The sequence below is a fragment of the Magnolia sinica genome, chromosome 2 (assembly GCF_029962835.1).
Source record: "Magnolia sinica isolate HGM2019 chromosome 2, MsV1, whole genome shotgun sequence".
Lineage (NCBI taxonomy): Eukaryota > Viridiplantae > Streptophyta > Magnoliopsida > Magnoliales > Magnoliaceae > Magnolia > Magnolia sinica.
Window position 1 is genome coordinate 33,554,835 of NC_080574.1, and position 17,701 is coordinate 33,572,535.

Below are 17,701 nucleotides of genomic sequence, written 5' to 3' on the forward strand. Positions count from 1 at the left end.
AGCAATGCCATATGGATACTCAGACAGTGATTGGGAAGGTGACCAAGATGAAAGAAAGAGTACCACTGGCTATGTATTTTATCTCGGAACGACTGCTTTCGCATGGAATTCGAAGAAGCAAGGTATGTTGCCCTGTCCACATGTAAAGCAGAATACGTGGCAGCATCATCCACTGTCTGTGAGGGAATTTGGCTAAGAAACCTACTAAAGGAGCTGAAGCATCCGCAGGAAGGATCCACAGTCATATATGTGGATAACAAGTCGGCAATTGAACTAGCCAAAAATCCGGTGCAGCATAGAAGAAACAAACACATTGATACACGATACCATTTTCTGAGAGATCACGTGAAGTAGAAAACTATAAAATTAGAGTATTGTCATACTACGGAACAAGTGGCGGATATTTTTACAAAGGCATTATCAACAGATGCATTCAAACGACTAAGAATGATGCTCGGAATGAAGCTGGTTTTGGTTTGAAGGGGAGTGTTGGAAGACCAAACCAAAACGGTGCAATCTCAAAGACAGTAAATGCTGAAAGAAGATTCCAGCAACTGGCATTCTCCTCCATGCAACCGTTCAGTTCCTCCATGCGACTGTTCGGTTCCTGATGCAAGCTATTTAATATTTTATTTTGGTTTTTGTTACTGTAGTAAATACTATGCCCCTATAGTGTATTTTAAATAGGCATTTGTGTCTTTTCACATTGGTGGGAAAAGTCTATATAAGGGAGCTCTTGTAGTCGTTTGGAACCAACTCAGTGAGCTTGTAAGCCACAGTAAAATAGCAAAGTTTCTTCTTCTTTCACGTGTCCAGTGAGTTAGATTCTTGGGCTTTGTAAAGCCAAGTAAAGTTTTGGCTAGTACAGCCATCACCACCTCCTTTGATTAAGGATCCATGTATTTCTCAATCCGAAACCAACATTGATTTACATATTGCATTACAGAAGGCACCCGCTCTTACATTTTGTACCCAATTTCTCACTAGGTCCCATTGTCATTTAACCCCGGCTACCAAAGCATACACGATCAACCTGTTAAAGGATGTGGTTTCCACCTCTCACCATGATGCACTAGCTCACACTGGATGGTAGAAAGTAATAGAGGAAGAGCTTTTTGCCATGCAACATGTGGACTTTGGTCTCTTTGGCTCTGGCAAAATGTATCATTGAATGTAAATGGGTTTTTACTATTAAATATAAACTGAATGGGTCCATTAAATGTTAAAAAGCATGGTTTGTTATAAAAGGATATACTAAAACAATTAGATTTAATCATAAAGAAACTTTTCTATTATGATACTTAATTATGTGTGAGTATTAATCTCTATAACAATAAACCAATCCTAGCCATTATATCAGCTTGACGTGAAGAATGCTTTTCTATACGATGATTTATCTAAAAATCTCAGATCTATATGGAGCAACCTCCACAGTTTGTTGCCCAAGAAGATGATGGAAAATTTTGTAAGCTAATGAAACCCATTTATGAACTTAAACAATCTCCTAGGGCATGGTTCTATAAGTTTAATCACATCCTAATAGCCTTAGGATTTCACAGATGCCAAGTGGACCATTTTGTGTGTTTGTGCAATATAGCTTAAAAGGAATAATTGTGCTAATCATCTATGTAAATGACATAATTGTTATAGGTGATGACAAAAAAGAAATTTCTGATGTTAAGAAATATATCAAAATGCAATTTCAAACCAAGGATCTGAGAACTCTAAGGATTCGTTTGACATCAAGGATTTGGGGGGATTTGAGGGGATTTGAGGGAATTTCAAATCCCATAATTGTTTGGCACCATAAAGTAATGGGGGTTTCAAATCCCCTCAAAAAGGTGATTTCAAATCCACATTGAGAGCTTGGATTACATCTAAAATCCTTCCAATAGTTGCATGTGTAATATGTGTGTCACTAGACTATTAAATTATTGGGCACATGGTCCACTAATGATATCCCAAAACAATTAGATTATCAATTACATCACTATAATTACTTTAATATGATGATCAACACCGTTCAAACATTGTCTATTTAAGTCAACAGTTAAAAATCATTAGTTAGTCACTTAGACATTATCTTGTGCTTGTGACCCATCTGAGAATTGGAATTTCATCATTTTCAGGCAAAGTATATATTTCAATGGACTTATTACAACCATTGTTTCAAACATTACATATGTTCACAAATTAGAGATGTTAAAGTTGATTTAGTAATTAAATTCAAATCCCTATAAATATACCATGCATAGTTACTTTTGGATTAAAGTTGATTCCCAATCTAGAGTGCCAAATTAATACAATAGGAGGATTTCAAATCCAAAGGGTTTCGAATCCACGCTCCCAAACGGGCCCTAAGATACTTTCTACAAATCGAGGTAGTTTGCTTCAAGGCGAGAATCAACTTGTCTCAAAGAAAATACACCTTGGATTTACTCAAAAAAACTAGATTATTTGATGTAAGCCATATGACACCCCAATGAATCCCAACAACAAGCTTTCTGACAACCAAGGAGAATATTTGGATGATTCGTAAAAATATAGAAGTTGGTGGGAAAATTGATCTACCTCATTGTCACTTGGTCTGACATCTCTTATGAGGTAGAAATGGTGAGTAGATTTATGCACAAACCAAGAAATTTGCATTGGGAAGCGGCTCTATGTATTCTCAAATATTTGAAGAACACTCCTTGGGTAAGGACTCATCTATTGACCAAACAATCATCTTAAAGTGGAATCATGTCCAGATGTCGGCTCTATGGCTCAGTGGTAGACAAACTTTGTCTCAACTAGGGGTGCACACGGGTTGGTTCGGTCCGGTTCTGAGGTGAAACCGAAACCGAACTATTCCTAACGGTTCCATGATTTTGGAAACCGGAACCGGACTGTTAGTACCCTAGGACCGAACCGGAACCGGACCGTGAAAAACGGTTCAGTTCCTGATCGGGTCCACGGTTCTGACCTAAAAATCAAGTTGTTTTAATTTTTCAGATGTTCAGGAATCCATCATTAAAGAAATAGCAAGAATGGCTTTTCTTACATCAAAAGTCCTCCAATGCCAGGTGATTTATATTTTGTGAACACTGTAACTAGCATCCTCTGACGTCAAACTCTCCTTCCAGTTCTCAAATTCTGATCCACCAAACACCAAATGTTTAATCCCGATGAAACTATCAACAGAACACTAAATGACCATCGGTTTGTCTAAAAGATGAAAGAACGAGACCATTTTAAAGTTTATCACTGTTCAAAAACTGAAAAAAAAAATGTCATTCAAGGTTTATATAGGTCAGTCCAACATCAGCATGCTGCTTCATGTCCTACATTTGTGGTCCAAATGCCACAACACTATCGTGTGCTCAAGCCCATATTGCCCAAAAAAGGGGGCAGATACCTAAAACTATATCATCAAGAAGCTAAAGACAGAGACAGAGAATTGCTTCAGTCTCTATTCCATGAGACACCATGATTTTGTACCGCTTAGTCAAAGCATAAGTAGACATGATGTCTTAAATGGCAAATGTGAAAAATGTTTGGATCTACGGTTCGGGTAACGGTTCTGATATACGGTTTGGGTCACGGTTCGGTTCAACGGTTCGGTTCGGTTTTACAAGGCCTTAAACCAGAACCGATCCGTATTCAACGGTTTTCCAAATTTTGGAACTGGAACCGAAACCGGTGCTATTTAGAACTGATCCAGCGGTTCCAGTCCGGTTCCATGGTTCTACCAGTTCGATGTGCAGCCCTAGTCTCAACACTGAGACCACTACGAATCGAGAGCACATGTGGTGTGGGTGGGTGTGTGTATAAAAAAAATATTCCAAGGCAAATTGGGTAGAATAAATGATAGATAGAAAATTTACTTTTAGTTATTGTACATTTGTTAGAGAAACTTGGTTCCTTGAAAAATCAAGAAGCAAATAATTGTCGTTAGGTGCAATGCAGAAGAAATTTTAAGGCCACGAGACACGCAGTTTATGAACTCTTATAGGGTCCAATTACTTTTACAAGAACTTGGATCATTTGATGGTAGACCTATGAACCTCTTCTATGACAATAAAGCAGTCCAGTGTCTTATAAGTGTACAAAATACATAAAGGTGGATTGGTACTTCCTTAAGGAAAATATTTTCTCTACGGAAATGGATATAAAATATGTTTCTTCCAAATGCCAATTAGCATATATCCTCATGAAACCACTATCTCAAGTTTAGAGTTCATTTGTTAGGAAAAAAAAAGTTTAGAGTTCATTTATTAGTAGAAAGTTAGGCGTGATTGATGTACATCTTAAACAGGAGTGCAAAAATAGACAATTGAATAAGTTAGCAGCCTGAGTTAAATAATCTACACAAAGCAGTTGAATAAATAACATTGGTATTAAAAAGTGAAATAAGCCCAGCCTCTTTTGGGCCCAAACATGACACACGAAATGTGCACAGTATTGTGAATTGTAAATAATGATTTTAGGATTAGGATCATCCCTCTTTTATCTACATTTTCACCTCTTAGTCCATTCTTCTAAATTTTTCACATTGATAAAATATGCCTCTACTAGATATTTTTGTAAGGCTTCTATTAAGTAAGCCATACGTTGAAACCTTTAGCACCATAGTTGCGCTTATAACAGATTGTATGAAAAAAAGACCGTTTCAGTGGACCGATAAAGCTGACAAGAGCTTTCATGAGATCAAGCATCGTTTGTCTACAACACCGATCTTAGTGCTTCCTAATTTCGACAAATTGTTTGAGATTGAGTGTGACGCTTCATACGTCGAAATTGGAGGAGTATTATCACAGGAAGGTAGGCTAATAGCCTTCTATAGCGAGAAGCTTAGCAAAGCCCGAAAGAAGTGTTTGACTTATGAGCTTGAGTTGTACACAGTTATTTAGGCGCTGCAACATTGGTGGCATTATCTGATTCAAAAAGAGTTTATTTTATACACTGACTATTAAGCATGAAAGTTTATTAATAGTCAGATTAACGTAAATCGTGTGCATGGTAGATGGGTTGCGTTTTTATAAGAATTTACATTCGTTCTGAAGCACAAGTCAACGCAGCAGAACAAGGTGGTTGATGCACTTAGTCGTTGTGCATCACTACTTGTTACAATGAGCAACGAGGTGGTCGGCTTCGACTGTCTCAAGGAACCGTATGTTGAAGATGAAGACTTCAAAAATTCTTAAATAAAGTGCCAAGAAGGTGACCCCAGTAACCTTCATGTACAGGGCGATTTTCTCTTCAAAAGGAATCGATTGTGCATCCCCCAAAGTTCTCTAAGGGAGCAAATTATTTAGGAACTACATGGAGGTGGCCTCGGTGGACACCTTGCGCGAGCTCTTGTGGAATAGCGGTATTACTGGCAGCAATTAGTACATGATGTGGGAAAAGCCGTACAACGTTGTCATATTTGTCAGACCTCCAAGGGGCAATCTCAAAATACGGGCCTCTACACCCCGTTACCTGTGCATGACGCCCCTTGGGAGGATTTATCAATGGACTTCGTGCTTAGTCTCCCATGAATACAACACGGCATGGATTCGGTGTTCGTGGTGGTAGATCATTTCTCCAAGATGACACACTTTATCCCATGTAAGAAGACCCTCGATACAATACACGTGGCGAATCTATTATTTAGGGAGGTCATACGGCTACATGGGGTCCCCAAGACCATTACTTCTTATCGTGATACGAAGTTCATTAGCCACTTTTGGAGGACTTTGTGGACTCGATTCGATACACGGCTTCAATTCAGCAGTGCTTACCACTCACAAACTGATGGGCATACCGAAGTTATGAATCGCACGTTGGGAAACCTCTTTCGTTGTATTTCAGGAGAAAAATCGAAGCAGTGAGATTTAGCCTTGTCTCAAGCAGAATTTGCATTCAACAACATGGTGAACCGCTCAACGGGAAAATTACCATTCTAGATTATCTATGGACAAGTGTCTCGTCACACACTTGACTTGGTCCCTCTGCCCAAGCACTCAGGCATGAGCATTGCAGCAGAACATATGACAGATAAGATCATGGGCATCCATGCGGAAGTGCGGACCAAGTTACATGCCTTAAACGAGAAGTACAAGGAACAAGCGGATAAGCACTAGCGACAAAAGGTGTTCGAGGTGGGCAACCGCGTTATGGTCCATCTACATAAAGAGAGATTTTCAACCGGGACGTATAACAAGTTGAAAAATAAGAAGATTGGACCCATCCCAATCATTCGAAAGATCAATGACAATGCTTATTTTATTGATCTTCCAGATGACATGGCGATCTCAACGTCGCGGACCTAACCGAGTATCATGAAGGGTCTGATGAGAACTCGAGGACGAGTTCTTTTAAAGTGGAGGAGACTGATGTAGAGTGGGCCGCGGACAGTTTCATAGCCAAGATGGATCAGAAAAGGCCCGAAATTGAATGGTATTGAATTGGTCCTTGGTCCGTTTTTCCAGATCGTGTTGGCGTGTTTGGTCCATGGAATTGAATGGTATTGAATTATATTAGATGTGATTAACATGATTATTACATAATGATTGCAAGTCTGGAAATACCATGGTATTGTAGCCATCCAAAATCATGTTTGGGATAAAATTTTGGCCACAGGAAAACACCAGCTTAAGCCAAATCATGTTTGGTGGACCATGGAATTGTAATCAATGGACGAAATTCACAACAAATGTTGTTCACTTGTATACATATATAACAAGAATACTACGAGTAAATGATGTATATGGATGGATGAAAGACATAAATGCATGCATCAATGTGGGGCCCACATGTGTAGATTTTAAAATCCAAAAAAATCCTGCATGAGACCAAATGCAATTCCATAGGAACTAAACACAATTCCATCCCACCTAATCCCAAACTTTCCCATCAAATGTTAAATGGACCAAATGCAATTCCTTCCCACCTACTACCCTGCGCCAAACGCCTTAGGTGATGGGCTCAAAAGAGAGGCAGATCCAAAACGCAAGTGGCCCCACAAAAGGAAAAAATGAGTAGGGAAATATCCACAGTTGAAACCTCCCTAGGTCAACTGTGGTGTTTATTACCATCTATACCGTTTGTAAGGTCATTTTTAATGAGATTAACTGAATATACAAAAATATTAGCCTGACTCAAAAACTTATGTAGCCCACAAATGCTTCAACGGTGGACATTCAATGCTCACTGTTTTCTCTCATGCGGCTCACTTGAGTTTTGGATCTGTCTATTTTTTGGGCCCATGTCCTAACATGATTTGGAAAAATGAATGACGGTGGATATCTCACAAACATCACAATGGGCCCACCTAACTTCTGGTACATTAAAAAAATATTAACTCAAATTGAACTGACTAAATTGTGGAGCACAAGGACACTAAACGACAATCCCTAAATAAAATCGATTGAACAATCCTGACCTTTGATTCCCAGACAATTATTTGTTGAAAGATGACCGTTGGATTTTTATTTTTTTTAACCATTGAATAAATGTCCACCAATCCTACAGTCAGATGATCAAATAAACATAATTTTTGGTTCATTAGATATCTAAACCATGATCCACAATTTGGACAGTTTAGTTTGAGTTCTCATATACTACCCCTAAACTTCCTAGGTGCCTGCGTATCATCACACTCTGCCCGAGTACCAAAGTTTTCTGTCTTTTTGACGGATTTCATTTTCTAATACAACTTTCTTCAAATGTCATGAGAAAAAGCATGCGTCTCTTTGAAAAATGAGGACTCTGACATAAGAAGCAGGCATGAAAATTTTGTCTATTCTACCGTAAACACGAGTGAGTCGCTTTTGAATTGAAAGATCTTTTTTCTTTTTCTAATTTTCCCCTTGAGATCTTTTTAGTATTTGGAGTCTCTAGGGACCTTTTGGTCCTTTCACTCGGTTGTAAATTCATGTGTTAGATCAGGATCATTCATTAGGTAGGCCCCACCTCAAATGTGTCCTGGTACAAAAATTGGGCTGGTCTACTCATTAGGTGGGTGGCATGTCTACACAAAAAATGATGCCATCATTATTTTCTGGATGAGTGGGCATTACTTTTGACATACAGGACATAGGCAATGGGGCCCACCTAATGGAAGGACACGATGAAACCACGTTCACATTCTAGAAAGATAATTTTCAATTTAGAGTGGTGTTAAACCATATGAAACTACATTGTGACAAATGAAGCTGGTTTATTTACGTAAGAGTAACTGTAGTATACCAGGGAGGAGAGAGAGATGTAGACACTTGACGTATACGCATAAACTTGAGTTTTCAAGATTCAGTAAACATTTATTCAAAAGAAAAAGAGATACCCTGCTTGTCATAAAGAAAGATTTCCTGTTTTCCTGCAATTGTAATTAGTCCAAGTCATCATTGACATTGTCAACACTGCTATATTAAATACAGTTTGTGATAATGTAGCGTAATCACATTCCAATAAATAAAGAATCTTTATTTGTGACAAGCAAAGGATCCGGACTAGAAAAAATAAGAGAATAATATGTAAAGGGCTACGAAACGATGAGCAACATATGCAAACAGACACTTTGATGACTTTTGACCATTGACACTTCCAACAATTAACTGACCAATGATTTAATGGTACTTCTTATCGCCAAATTTCGCTCATTACTCTTCTAGTAAATATACACTCCTGGTGGCCTGAAGTTTAATTGTTACTCTTCCGATAGTAGTGACGAAAAAGCATTTAGATTGTGAGCAAAAATTGATTTGTACACTAACACATACGGATGTACATGAACTGCATTAGCTTGGTTAACTTGCTCAACCCGACTTGACTTGAAAAAGCTTGATTTGACTTGGTTTGGAACTGAATTTGAGCCAAGTCAAGCTGATTTTTGGAGCTAAAAAAAAATTACAAGCTGAGTTAGAGCTTGTCCGAGCTCGAATCGACTCGGATCGAACCTCAACTCAAATAGAACTCGGATAGAATCAGTTCAGTTATTTTGATATTGTAGTTGTTCACCAATTGTTTGATGAAATGACTCAATGAAGTGTTGTTTCAGTGTGTACATTCTCCGCGGGATCGGCCGATGGCGAGGAATGTATGGTTATGAAACAGATCATTATATATATTTAAAAAAATAAGAACTTTACATGATAAAACTATTCCCATATCTTAATTTTGATGTTGTCTACCAAGTGTTTGATGAAATATCTGTAAACTGCCGATGTTGTCTTGCAAAATTGGAGTATATCAAAATCTCAAGTAGACCATATCAAAAGAAACAGTGGAAGTATTGATTTCCACCATTGAAACCTTTCTAAGGCCCCAGTGATGTCTATTTGTCATTCAAACTGTTCATAAGATCACACGGACATGGATGAAGGGAAAACACAAATATCATCTTCATCTAAAACTTATGTGGGCCCCCAAGAACTTTTTTAACGGTAGACTTCAATTCACGCTGTTTCAGGTGGTGTGGTCCATTGGAGCTTTTTATATGATTAGTCTTTGGTTTAAATCCATAAAATTATATGACAAAATGGATGAACGGAGTTGATACAATGAATGAATAACGGTGGGCCCCACAGGTACGCAATCCACTTCCGTTGAGTCAGGCCGTCATTGGTTTGATTGGAAAAAGTGTGGCCCAACTGATCAGCAGACCTGCCTAATTTTCATGTCAGGTAATCTTTGCTGCATGGCCCACCACTTTCACTTATGTTTTTATAAACAAAGAGCATGTGAGTGGGAAGATCGTTTTTTAATCGCACGTATTGGAAACTCACAACCGGTTTCTACGCCTACTATTGATTCACGAGAGTAGCCAGTCATAAGGAGATTATCATTTGGACGAAGGGAGCAGACAAATATAATCCCTGATCAAGAACTTTTGTGTGTTCATTCTTCAGTTGTGTGGCCCACTTGAGTTTTGGACTTTCTCATGTTTTGGGTTTATGTACTTAAATGAGATGATGAAACGGATGGATGGAGTGGATACAGCAAAAACAACCTAGTGGGCGTTGTAGAGATTTAAGGTGAGCAGATTAGGTGCGGAGTGGCCTCACCCAGCACAATGTTGGGGCCGCACCTAATTCGCTCCCTAACCCGGGGTTACCGGCAAGACGCGTCCCACTAGATGAGCGTACTGTTTTAATCTCTGATACATTTAATTTTCATAGTGGGCCTTATCTGATGAATGGCGAGGATCTCGCGCACACTTTCTGTACGCACGTATCTGTTACACGTATTCGGCTCCGTCACACCAGAACCTCACTGAATTGCGACTCTTAACCGTATGAACCTGTTTAACCTGTTGCCGGTTACTCTCCTCGAACGTGTCGCTCACTGAGCGAGAGGAGTGGCGGTCGCGAAAAAAGCGCCACCTGCAAGGAGAGACGATTTCCGAGTTCGTCTTGCATCAGTCGCGACATGAAATCTGCATGCATCGCGACCCAGTGCGGGCGACATACTAAGCCAGTAGGATGATTTGAACTGCCCGTATTCTTTTAATTTTCATTAAGAAGATACTGTCAGATAAGAACTCTTCAGTAACAATCCTGTCCTTTGATTGTTAGAGTTTAATTACAGCCATAGAAAGTTGCCTTTTCTAGGTTCTAAATGCATATACAGATAGTGATGTTCTCCTCATCCCGTTCAGCATGGTTTTCGTCCAGTGGTCTGTATAGGATAGGTTCCACACCATGGACGGTTCCGATCATTGGACCCCTGAGCATGTGGCCTCACGTGTGCGACGACAGACGGTGGATCTCAGTCGCGAAAGATGCAAAACGAACACTTGCGCTCTATCCGATCATTTCTATCGGCCGTCCCACCTCTCTCAATATCCCTCAGAGCACACGCTCCACTCGAGAGAGAGAGAGAGAGAGAGATGGGAAGCCCAAAATCTCAGAAATCTGTTCTGATTATCTGCGGTGATTACATGGAGGACTACGAGGTTTCAATCTTCCTCAATTCCATCCATCAAATCCTGTTTTTTCATCAATTCCAATCTCACATGAAATTTCCTCATTTTCGATTTTTTATTTATGCACTTACGTTGGTTGCAGGTGATGGTTCCCTTTCAAGCATTGCTGGCCTACGGAGTCTCCGTTGACGCCGCTTGCCCGGGGAAAAAAGCTGGTGATGTATGCCGTACAGCTGTCCATCAGAGCTCTGGCCATCAGGTCCATCATAATTCTCTCACTTCGTTCGATCGCAGTCGTTGTTTTATGTTATTTCATTTCGGCCTTTTGTTAAAAAAAAAAAAAACTATTTTTGTACTTTCAATCTGCTCAAACTAGACTGCGTAGATTGTTTTCAGAACAAACAATGGATTCTTAGATATTCGATTTTGGGAAAAGGAATGCGTGTGTCAATCGGACTGAGATAATAATGAAATCTTTGATTAGGGGTCGTTTGGATGCCTGTAAATGTTTAAGTTGTAAATGATTGTCTGTGTTTGGATAGTCTGTAAATTGTTTTAGTCCTGTAAATGGAGAGCCTGTATAAGTGAAATCCGAACTTTTTGCCTGTAAATCATTTACAGCCTGTGACTGATTTACAGGCAAAAAGGGTCATCCAAACACAGTGTAAATGATTTACCTGTAAATCATTTAAACTTGGCCCATTTACAGGTATCCAAAAAATCCCTTACTGAAAGAGAATGTGTTGGTCAGCTGCAATAAGATTTACCTGTAGTGAATGCATGCAGTGGAGAAAAAGGTTTGATTTGAGATGCTTGTTTCTGAGATTTGGGCGTTGGCAAATGGCATCCCCATCCCAGTGTCTGAACTGCCTGGATAGTGGGACCCACTGTAGACAGATTCTTCATTATCTAAGTCTTATCTGATGCAGGATCGATGCATGAACCAAATATTATGTGAGATCAAGCAGCAAAATTAAGGTAATTAACAAAACAACATCAAACTTGCCATTATCATCACTGATACCAAGTAAACCATAAGAACATCATGCATAATCCTAGCCTAGGTTACCAACATTATAGTACAAGATCATTAAATAAAAGAAACTAGGATCTAATGGATGTAGGGACATCCAATTAGCATAGGGTAAAGCCTTTTTATATAACAAAAAAAAAGAAAAAGAAAAAAGGTAGATGACCTAATACACCCTAGGGTGAAATTAGAGTTAAAAGAGATTGAGAAATCTAGGAATTAGGGTTCATGGGATCAAATGGGGTGAGGGGATTAAAGGGTTTATAGGTCAGGATGTGGGAATTAGGGCTTTGGGTAGACCGGGTTAAAGAGGTTGAGAAATATAGGAATTAGGATTTTAGGTAGATGGGGTAAAAGAGATTGAGAAATATAGGAATTAGGGTTTTAGATTGTGGATGGGTATGAGAAAGTGAGGTTTAGAAGACGGTGAAGATTTGGGAGGGGAGAATTGAAGAACTTGAATAAAATACTTGGATGAAACAGAGATGATGATGTGGGGATAGATGTATATCTCGCACCTCTATTGATGAAGATTAGTCTCACACCAATCTTCCTTACAAATCATATGGAAGCATATTCAAATCTCACGAAGATGGAAGAAGAAGAAGAAGAAGAAAAGAGCAGAAGCCTCTTTTTTTTTTTTCACAAAACCTAATGACGGAGAGAGTCACCGGCCCATCCACTTTTTATAATTCCAACAAGTTTCACTAATTACAAAAAAAAAAAAAACACCATCTTGTGAAATTTTAATAAAAATGGCCCTAGTTTAAAGAGAATCTATTAAATCACTCGTAAAGGTGTCCAAATATAAAATAATCAAAACTAAATCCTAAAAAATGATAAAATCTAAAAAAACTGATGTGGACGATCCACAATTAAGGGCCCGATCATGTGATCCATGTGATCCAATGGTCCAGTCGTCACGTCCCTCCAATCCAAGGGTCTAGATCACTCCATATAGCAGTCCATGTACATCTTCCCAGTGTGGGGTCTTCCAGATGCCCGCACATGCACATGGAGTCTTCAACACGATAACAGGTAGTTGCCTAGTCACAGGGAAATCGGTGCGGCCTGCCTCCTCCTCTAATACGTGCGAAAGGTGTACGTGAAGTGATGTCCTCATCATTATCCCTACTACTTGGGGTTAGCTACATGAACCTATTATGCCTTTCAACTATTCCTCTCTATTGAGGATTGAATCCTGAGTTAAACTATAGGTCCTCAAGTCTTTTCTTCGTACTGCCTTCACCACGTCCTTTTGGGCCTTCCCCTTACCCTTTTATAGCATTTAATTTGAATCAACTCACTCATTTTGACGAAAGCAGTTCTTAGTCTCCGTTGCATGTGTCCAAACCATCTAAGTCTACTTTATCTCATCTTATTGCCTATTGGTGCTACACCTAAGTTCCCACAAATGCATTCTTGTCCATCTACTCATCCACCTCAACATCCTCATTTCCTTTACACTCATTCTATGAACGTGTTGTTCCTTGACGACCTTACATTTTGTCCCATAAAGCATGGCTGGTCTTGTAGGTATCCTGTAAAATTTCTCTTCAGGTTTTATTAGTACAAAGTGATAAAACTCCAGAAGCGCATCTCCACTTTTTCCACCTAGGTTGAATTCTATGAGTAACATCCTTCTCAACTATGAATCTTGGCTATCATGGTGTGTCGTAAAGGCTATTATAGGGCTGTAAAGGTCGCTACGTAAATGTAATGGTGGCAACTGTTACATGTTACAAGGTCGTAATGGCCGTTGTTGATGTTGTGAACTGGGTGTCCTCATTAGACCGTTGCACACCTGCAAAAGCTAATAACAATGGGGACCCTGGCTACAGCAGGGGACCCTTCGATGCCAAAGTTAGAGCGGGCAAATTGGGTCTAGTAGAACTTTGGGTTTATTTGTGCATGCCTTTCATCGTAGATGAGGCTCTTATTTATAGCCATCTTAATGGAGACATCACGTGCATACGCACGCTGCCCCCCTACACACATAGGCAAGGAGAAGGAGGGCCCCATTGTCGATCTGTATCGATGACGACGTCCAGGGAGGGCCTCCTAGTTAGAAGACTGAGTTTTTGTTCGTTGGAGTGGCCCGATAATCAAGTAAAGCCCATCATGGGTTCTCATGATCGTGGCCTATTAGTCTGATTAATCTCATATTTCAGGTCTTGCTTATTAATGTTGTTTAGAATATCATGGACGGTTTAGATTACTTTGATTAGTTATTATTTTTGTTTACTTCATCGCCAAGTAATAGGTTGCGTACATGGTGCAAGTTTTGGGGGTATAGGGTTTTCTTATAAATAGGCACCCCTTGTAGGTTTTTTTTCTCATTGAAGATTAAAAAAATTCCTGCGTTTTTTTACTCTTCTGAGTTCTTGAGTTGTGGAAATCCAATTGGGTGTGAAGCCCTCCATTCATCGAAGGGCTGGCCACCGTGGTGCGAAGCCACGTCTATCCCGATTCGCCCCCATCCTCTACCATCCCTACTTCTCATCTCCTACAATCACCTACACTTTGAATCCGTTCTCTATTGTAGCAATTCTTCTCCCTACAGCAGAATTTCAGAATCTGGCCCTGCAGGAGGGCTAAAACTTCAGCGGAGCACCACGCACAGACCGCACGTCGGATCGGCCCGAAAATCGGAGATTTTGGAGTCCTCCCCTGGCCGATCAAACCCTAGAAGTCGGTTCTCAAAATCGGGGCCCGCTTGCATGTGCGTCAGGCCTGGTTCGCTGTCCGTACGCGTGGATTGTTGCTAGGTTCAGATTTCCTACTTATTTCTTCCCTCTCATACCTGTTTTCCATAACCCTAACCCTAGATTGCATTCTTTTCAATTTGTTTGTTCATTTTCTTATCCTAGGGTTCTCAGAACTGAAATTAGTGAATCCCTTGGATTAGGGACAAATTGTTGTGCATGTGCGGATGAGTTTTTCTTCCCTTTGAGTATCGTTTGGCCCATAATTTTTATTGATCCAGCCCTAGCATATGTAGGCCTGGACCCGCACAGATTTTCCTTGCTTGAATGTTTGAACTTTTGTGTGGAATGTGGAAATTTTATGTGAATGTTTCTGAATTAGTTTGATCTAAAGCCTGAGATCTTACATATCATAGTTAATTTTCATGTCCTACATCACATCTGATACCGATAACGTATATGGTAATGAATTTGTCGTTCAGTTGCGTATCATAAAAGGGATCGTCGCCGAAGTCCAAAGCGTTATTCTCGGCTTAGTTCTCAGCAATGATCTTGGGAGACTAATCTTCCCCGTATGAGGAGATCTCCCGGTGGTCGGCTTCCGAGGACATCGTGGCAGACAGCCGAGGCTGACCTCAAAGTCGGATCGGCCAAGGTCCTACAAACCGAGCTGAACTATCGGTCGAGGTCGGTATCCGAGGTCAAGGTCGGTACCTATGGTCGAGGTAGCAAGACATCGACCAGAGCTGAGTCCGCTGTTGGTGGTTAATCCTCGAGCTGTTTGTAGAGGTCGTGCTCGGTTGTCAAGGCTGAGCTCTGATCCGACCTCCCTTGTGCTTTGGATTCTCTCTCATTATGGTTATCTTAGTCAGTCCATTTTTACTCATAACAGCCGTAACAACTGTTATGGAAAACATGAGCCATAACTGCTGTTAATAGCCTGTTACGGCCCTTGTAAAGGCTGTAACAACCCCATAATGATCTGTTATAGGGCAGATAAATGTTTAAAAAATAAATTCAATGTTACAAGACAAATATAGGTTTTTCGATTTTTATTTATTTATTTATTATTATTATTTTTAAAGACCGTAACGGCCGTTATGGGGGCTATAACAGCTGTTACGACCTGTATCGTAAAGGTAACGGTGGTGGTCGTAATGGCTACCGTTACCGTTTCGGAATACCTTGTTAGCTATAGACATTATTACACAAAAACTACATTTGAAGTATGATCATAAGTCCTAAGTAGCAGTTTGGTGGACATTTTAATGGATGGTAAAGATGAAAAGCAACAAAAAGGTCCAAATTCAATGGAAAAGCTTCCATTTCAGAGGTTAGGATCGTCAATCTGTTTAGGGAGGTGTTGTCGATCTAATGAGGGTCCCACAATACAGGCAGTTCATATCTGAGGCACATGCCACATGTACAGCAGGAGAGGCTCCTCAGCACTATAGTTGTGGCATGGTGTTTAGCCACAGTTATGATGCTAGGCAGTCTCCCTGCTTGACTTGTGGCATGTGCCTAAATCCAAACCGCCCAAATAGTGGTACCCATTGTAGATTATTATAACCGAAAATTACACTGAGAGTATGGCCCTAGGTCCTAACTATCCGATTGGTGGATATTTAATGGATGGTGAAGGCAGAAGGTAGTAATCTGCTTTATAATGAATGTAGATTTGAATGCTAACTCACCGTTTTACATGAGTTCTTGGGCTTTGCCTAACCCCACAAGTACCTCTCAACACTACCACGTGACAATCTGACACGTGTGTACACGACTGGCTTGAAAATCAGGATACTCTACTCTTCACCTGGGTTAGACATGTGAACTCAATGTACGATTTAAAGTAATTTCCAATGGTCCATTTCAACGTAGGCTAACTCTTGCTCGGGTGGTAGACTCTCAGGAGTTTCAGCTCCCGGTCAAGGGTTCGAGTACCCATAGGTGGTGAAATTCCACTAGCGTGAGTGAGTGGGGTGTGCGTGCGTGTGTTAAAAAAAAAAAAGAAAAAAAAGAAAAAAAGAAAAACATAGGCTAACATGATGAGTGGACTCACCTGACTCTAGGCTGTTCATCCACACAGCGGAGCCCACTTGATGCACAGCTTGAATGTCCCACATATGCTGTGTGTAAAGGTTTGTATTGATTTGCTAACACAGGAAGTTGGTCAATTAATGCACAGGAATGCATTTGTGTAGTTCTGGGAAGAAGGTTGAGTTGTGAATTTCACCGGGTTTGATGGTTTCTTTCCTCCTTTTTTCCCAGGTTCTTTCTTTTACATCTCATGTCTTTTCGTGGTTGTAGACATATTCCGAGTCTCGTGGTCACAACTTCACACTCAATGCAACCTTCGACGAGATTGATGCAAGCAAATATGATGGCCTAATTATCCCGGGAGGACGAGCACCTGAATATCTTGCCATGAATGATTCAGTTCTGAATCTAGTGATCAAAATCTTCAACTCTGGAAAACCAGTCGCATCGATTTGCCACGGACAGTTGATTTTGGCAGCTGCTGATTTGGTAAAAGGCCGGAAGTGCACAGCGTACCCCCCTGTAAAACCTGTGCTAGTTGCTGCGGGCTCACATTGGGTAGAACCAGAAACCATGTCTGAATGTGTTGTTGATGGTAACCTTATAACTGGAGCAACATACGAAGGGCACCCAGAATTTATACGGCTTTTTGTGAAGGCACTGGGAGGTAGAATTACTGGCTCAAAAAAACGGATTCTGTTCCTTTGTGGGGTAAGTGTGTATTTTCTATTTATGTGTAGCATTTTTTTTAAAAATGACATCAGGGTGTCCCCGCCCCATTTTAAGGCGAGACTAATCCCTGCAGATGCACGCAATCACCTGCAAATCACGTGCATCAGGTAATCCCAGGGAGGGGAATCGAACTCGTGTCTGTGGGGAGCAAACCCACGACGCTAGCCATTTACCCAAACCCCAGGCAGGTTTTATATGTGTAGCACTCATCGTCAGATTTCCATGGTACGTAGAAAAGCTGTGGCTAAAAACTCATTTCTGGTGGACAGCCAAACACTTGCTGATTTCATGATCTACTTTTTAAGTTTG

The 17,701-nt window shown here is 40.3% G+C and overlaps 1 protein-coding gene across 1 annotated transcript in view; it reads left to right on the forward strand.

Annotated features, from left to right (window-relative positions):
- The window catches only part of LOC131236923 (protein DJ-1 homolog D), a 69,728-nt gene that overhangs the window by 47,695 nt on the left and 4,332 nt on the right, over window positions 1-17,701 (forward strand). Inside the window, exons 2-4 of the mRNA XM_058234457.1 lie at window positions 10,832-10,918; window positions 11,031-11,147; window positions 16,931-17,371. Coding sequence (XP_058090440.1) covers window positions 10,853-10,918; window positions 11,031-11,147; window positions 16,931-17,371 — 624 coding nt within the window. The 5' untranslated portion in view covers window positions 10,832-10,852. The remainder of the gene's footprint in view (window positions 1-10,831; window positions 10,919-11,030; window positions 11,148-16,930; window positions 17,372-17,701) is intronic.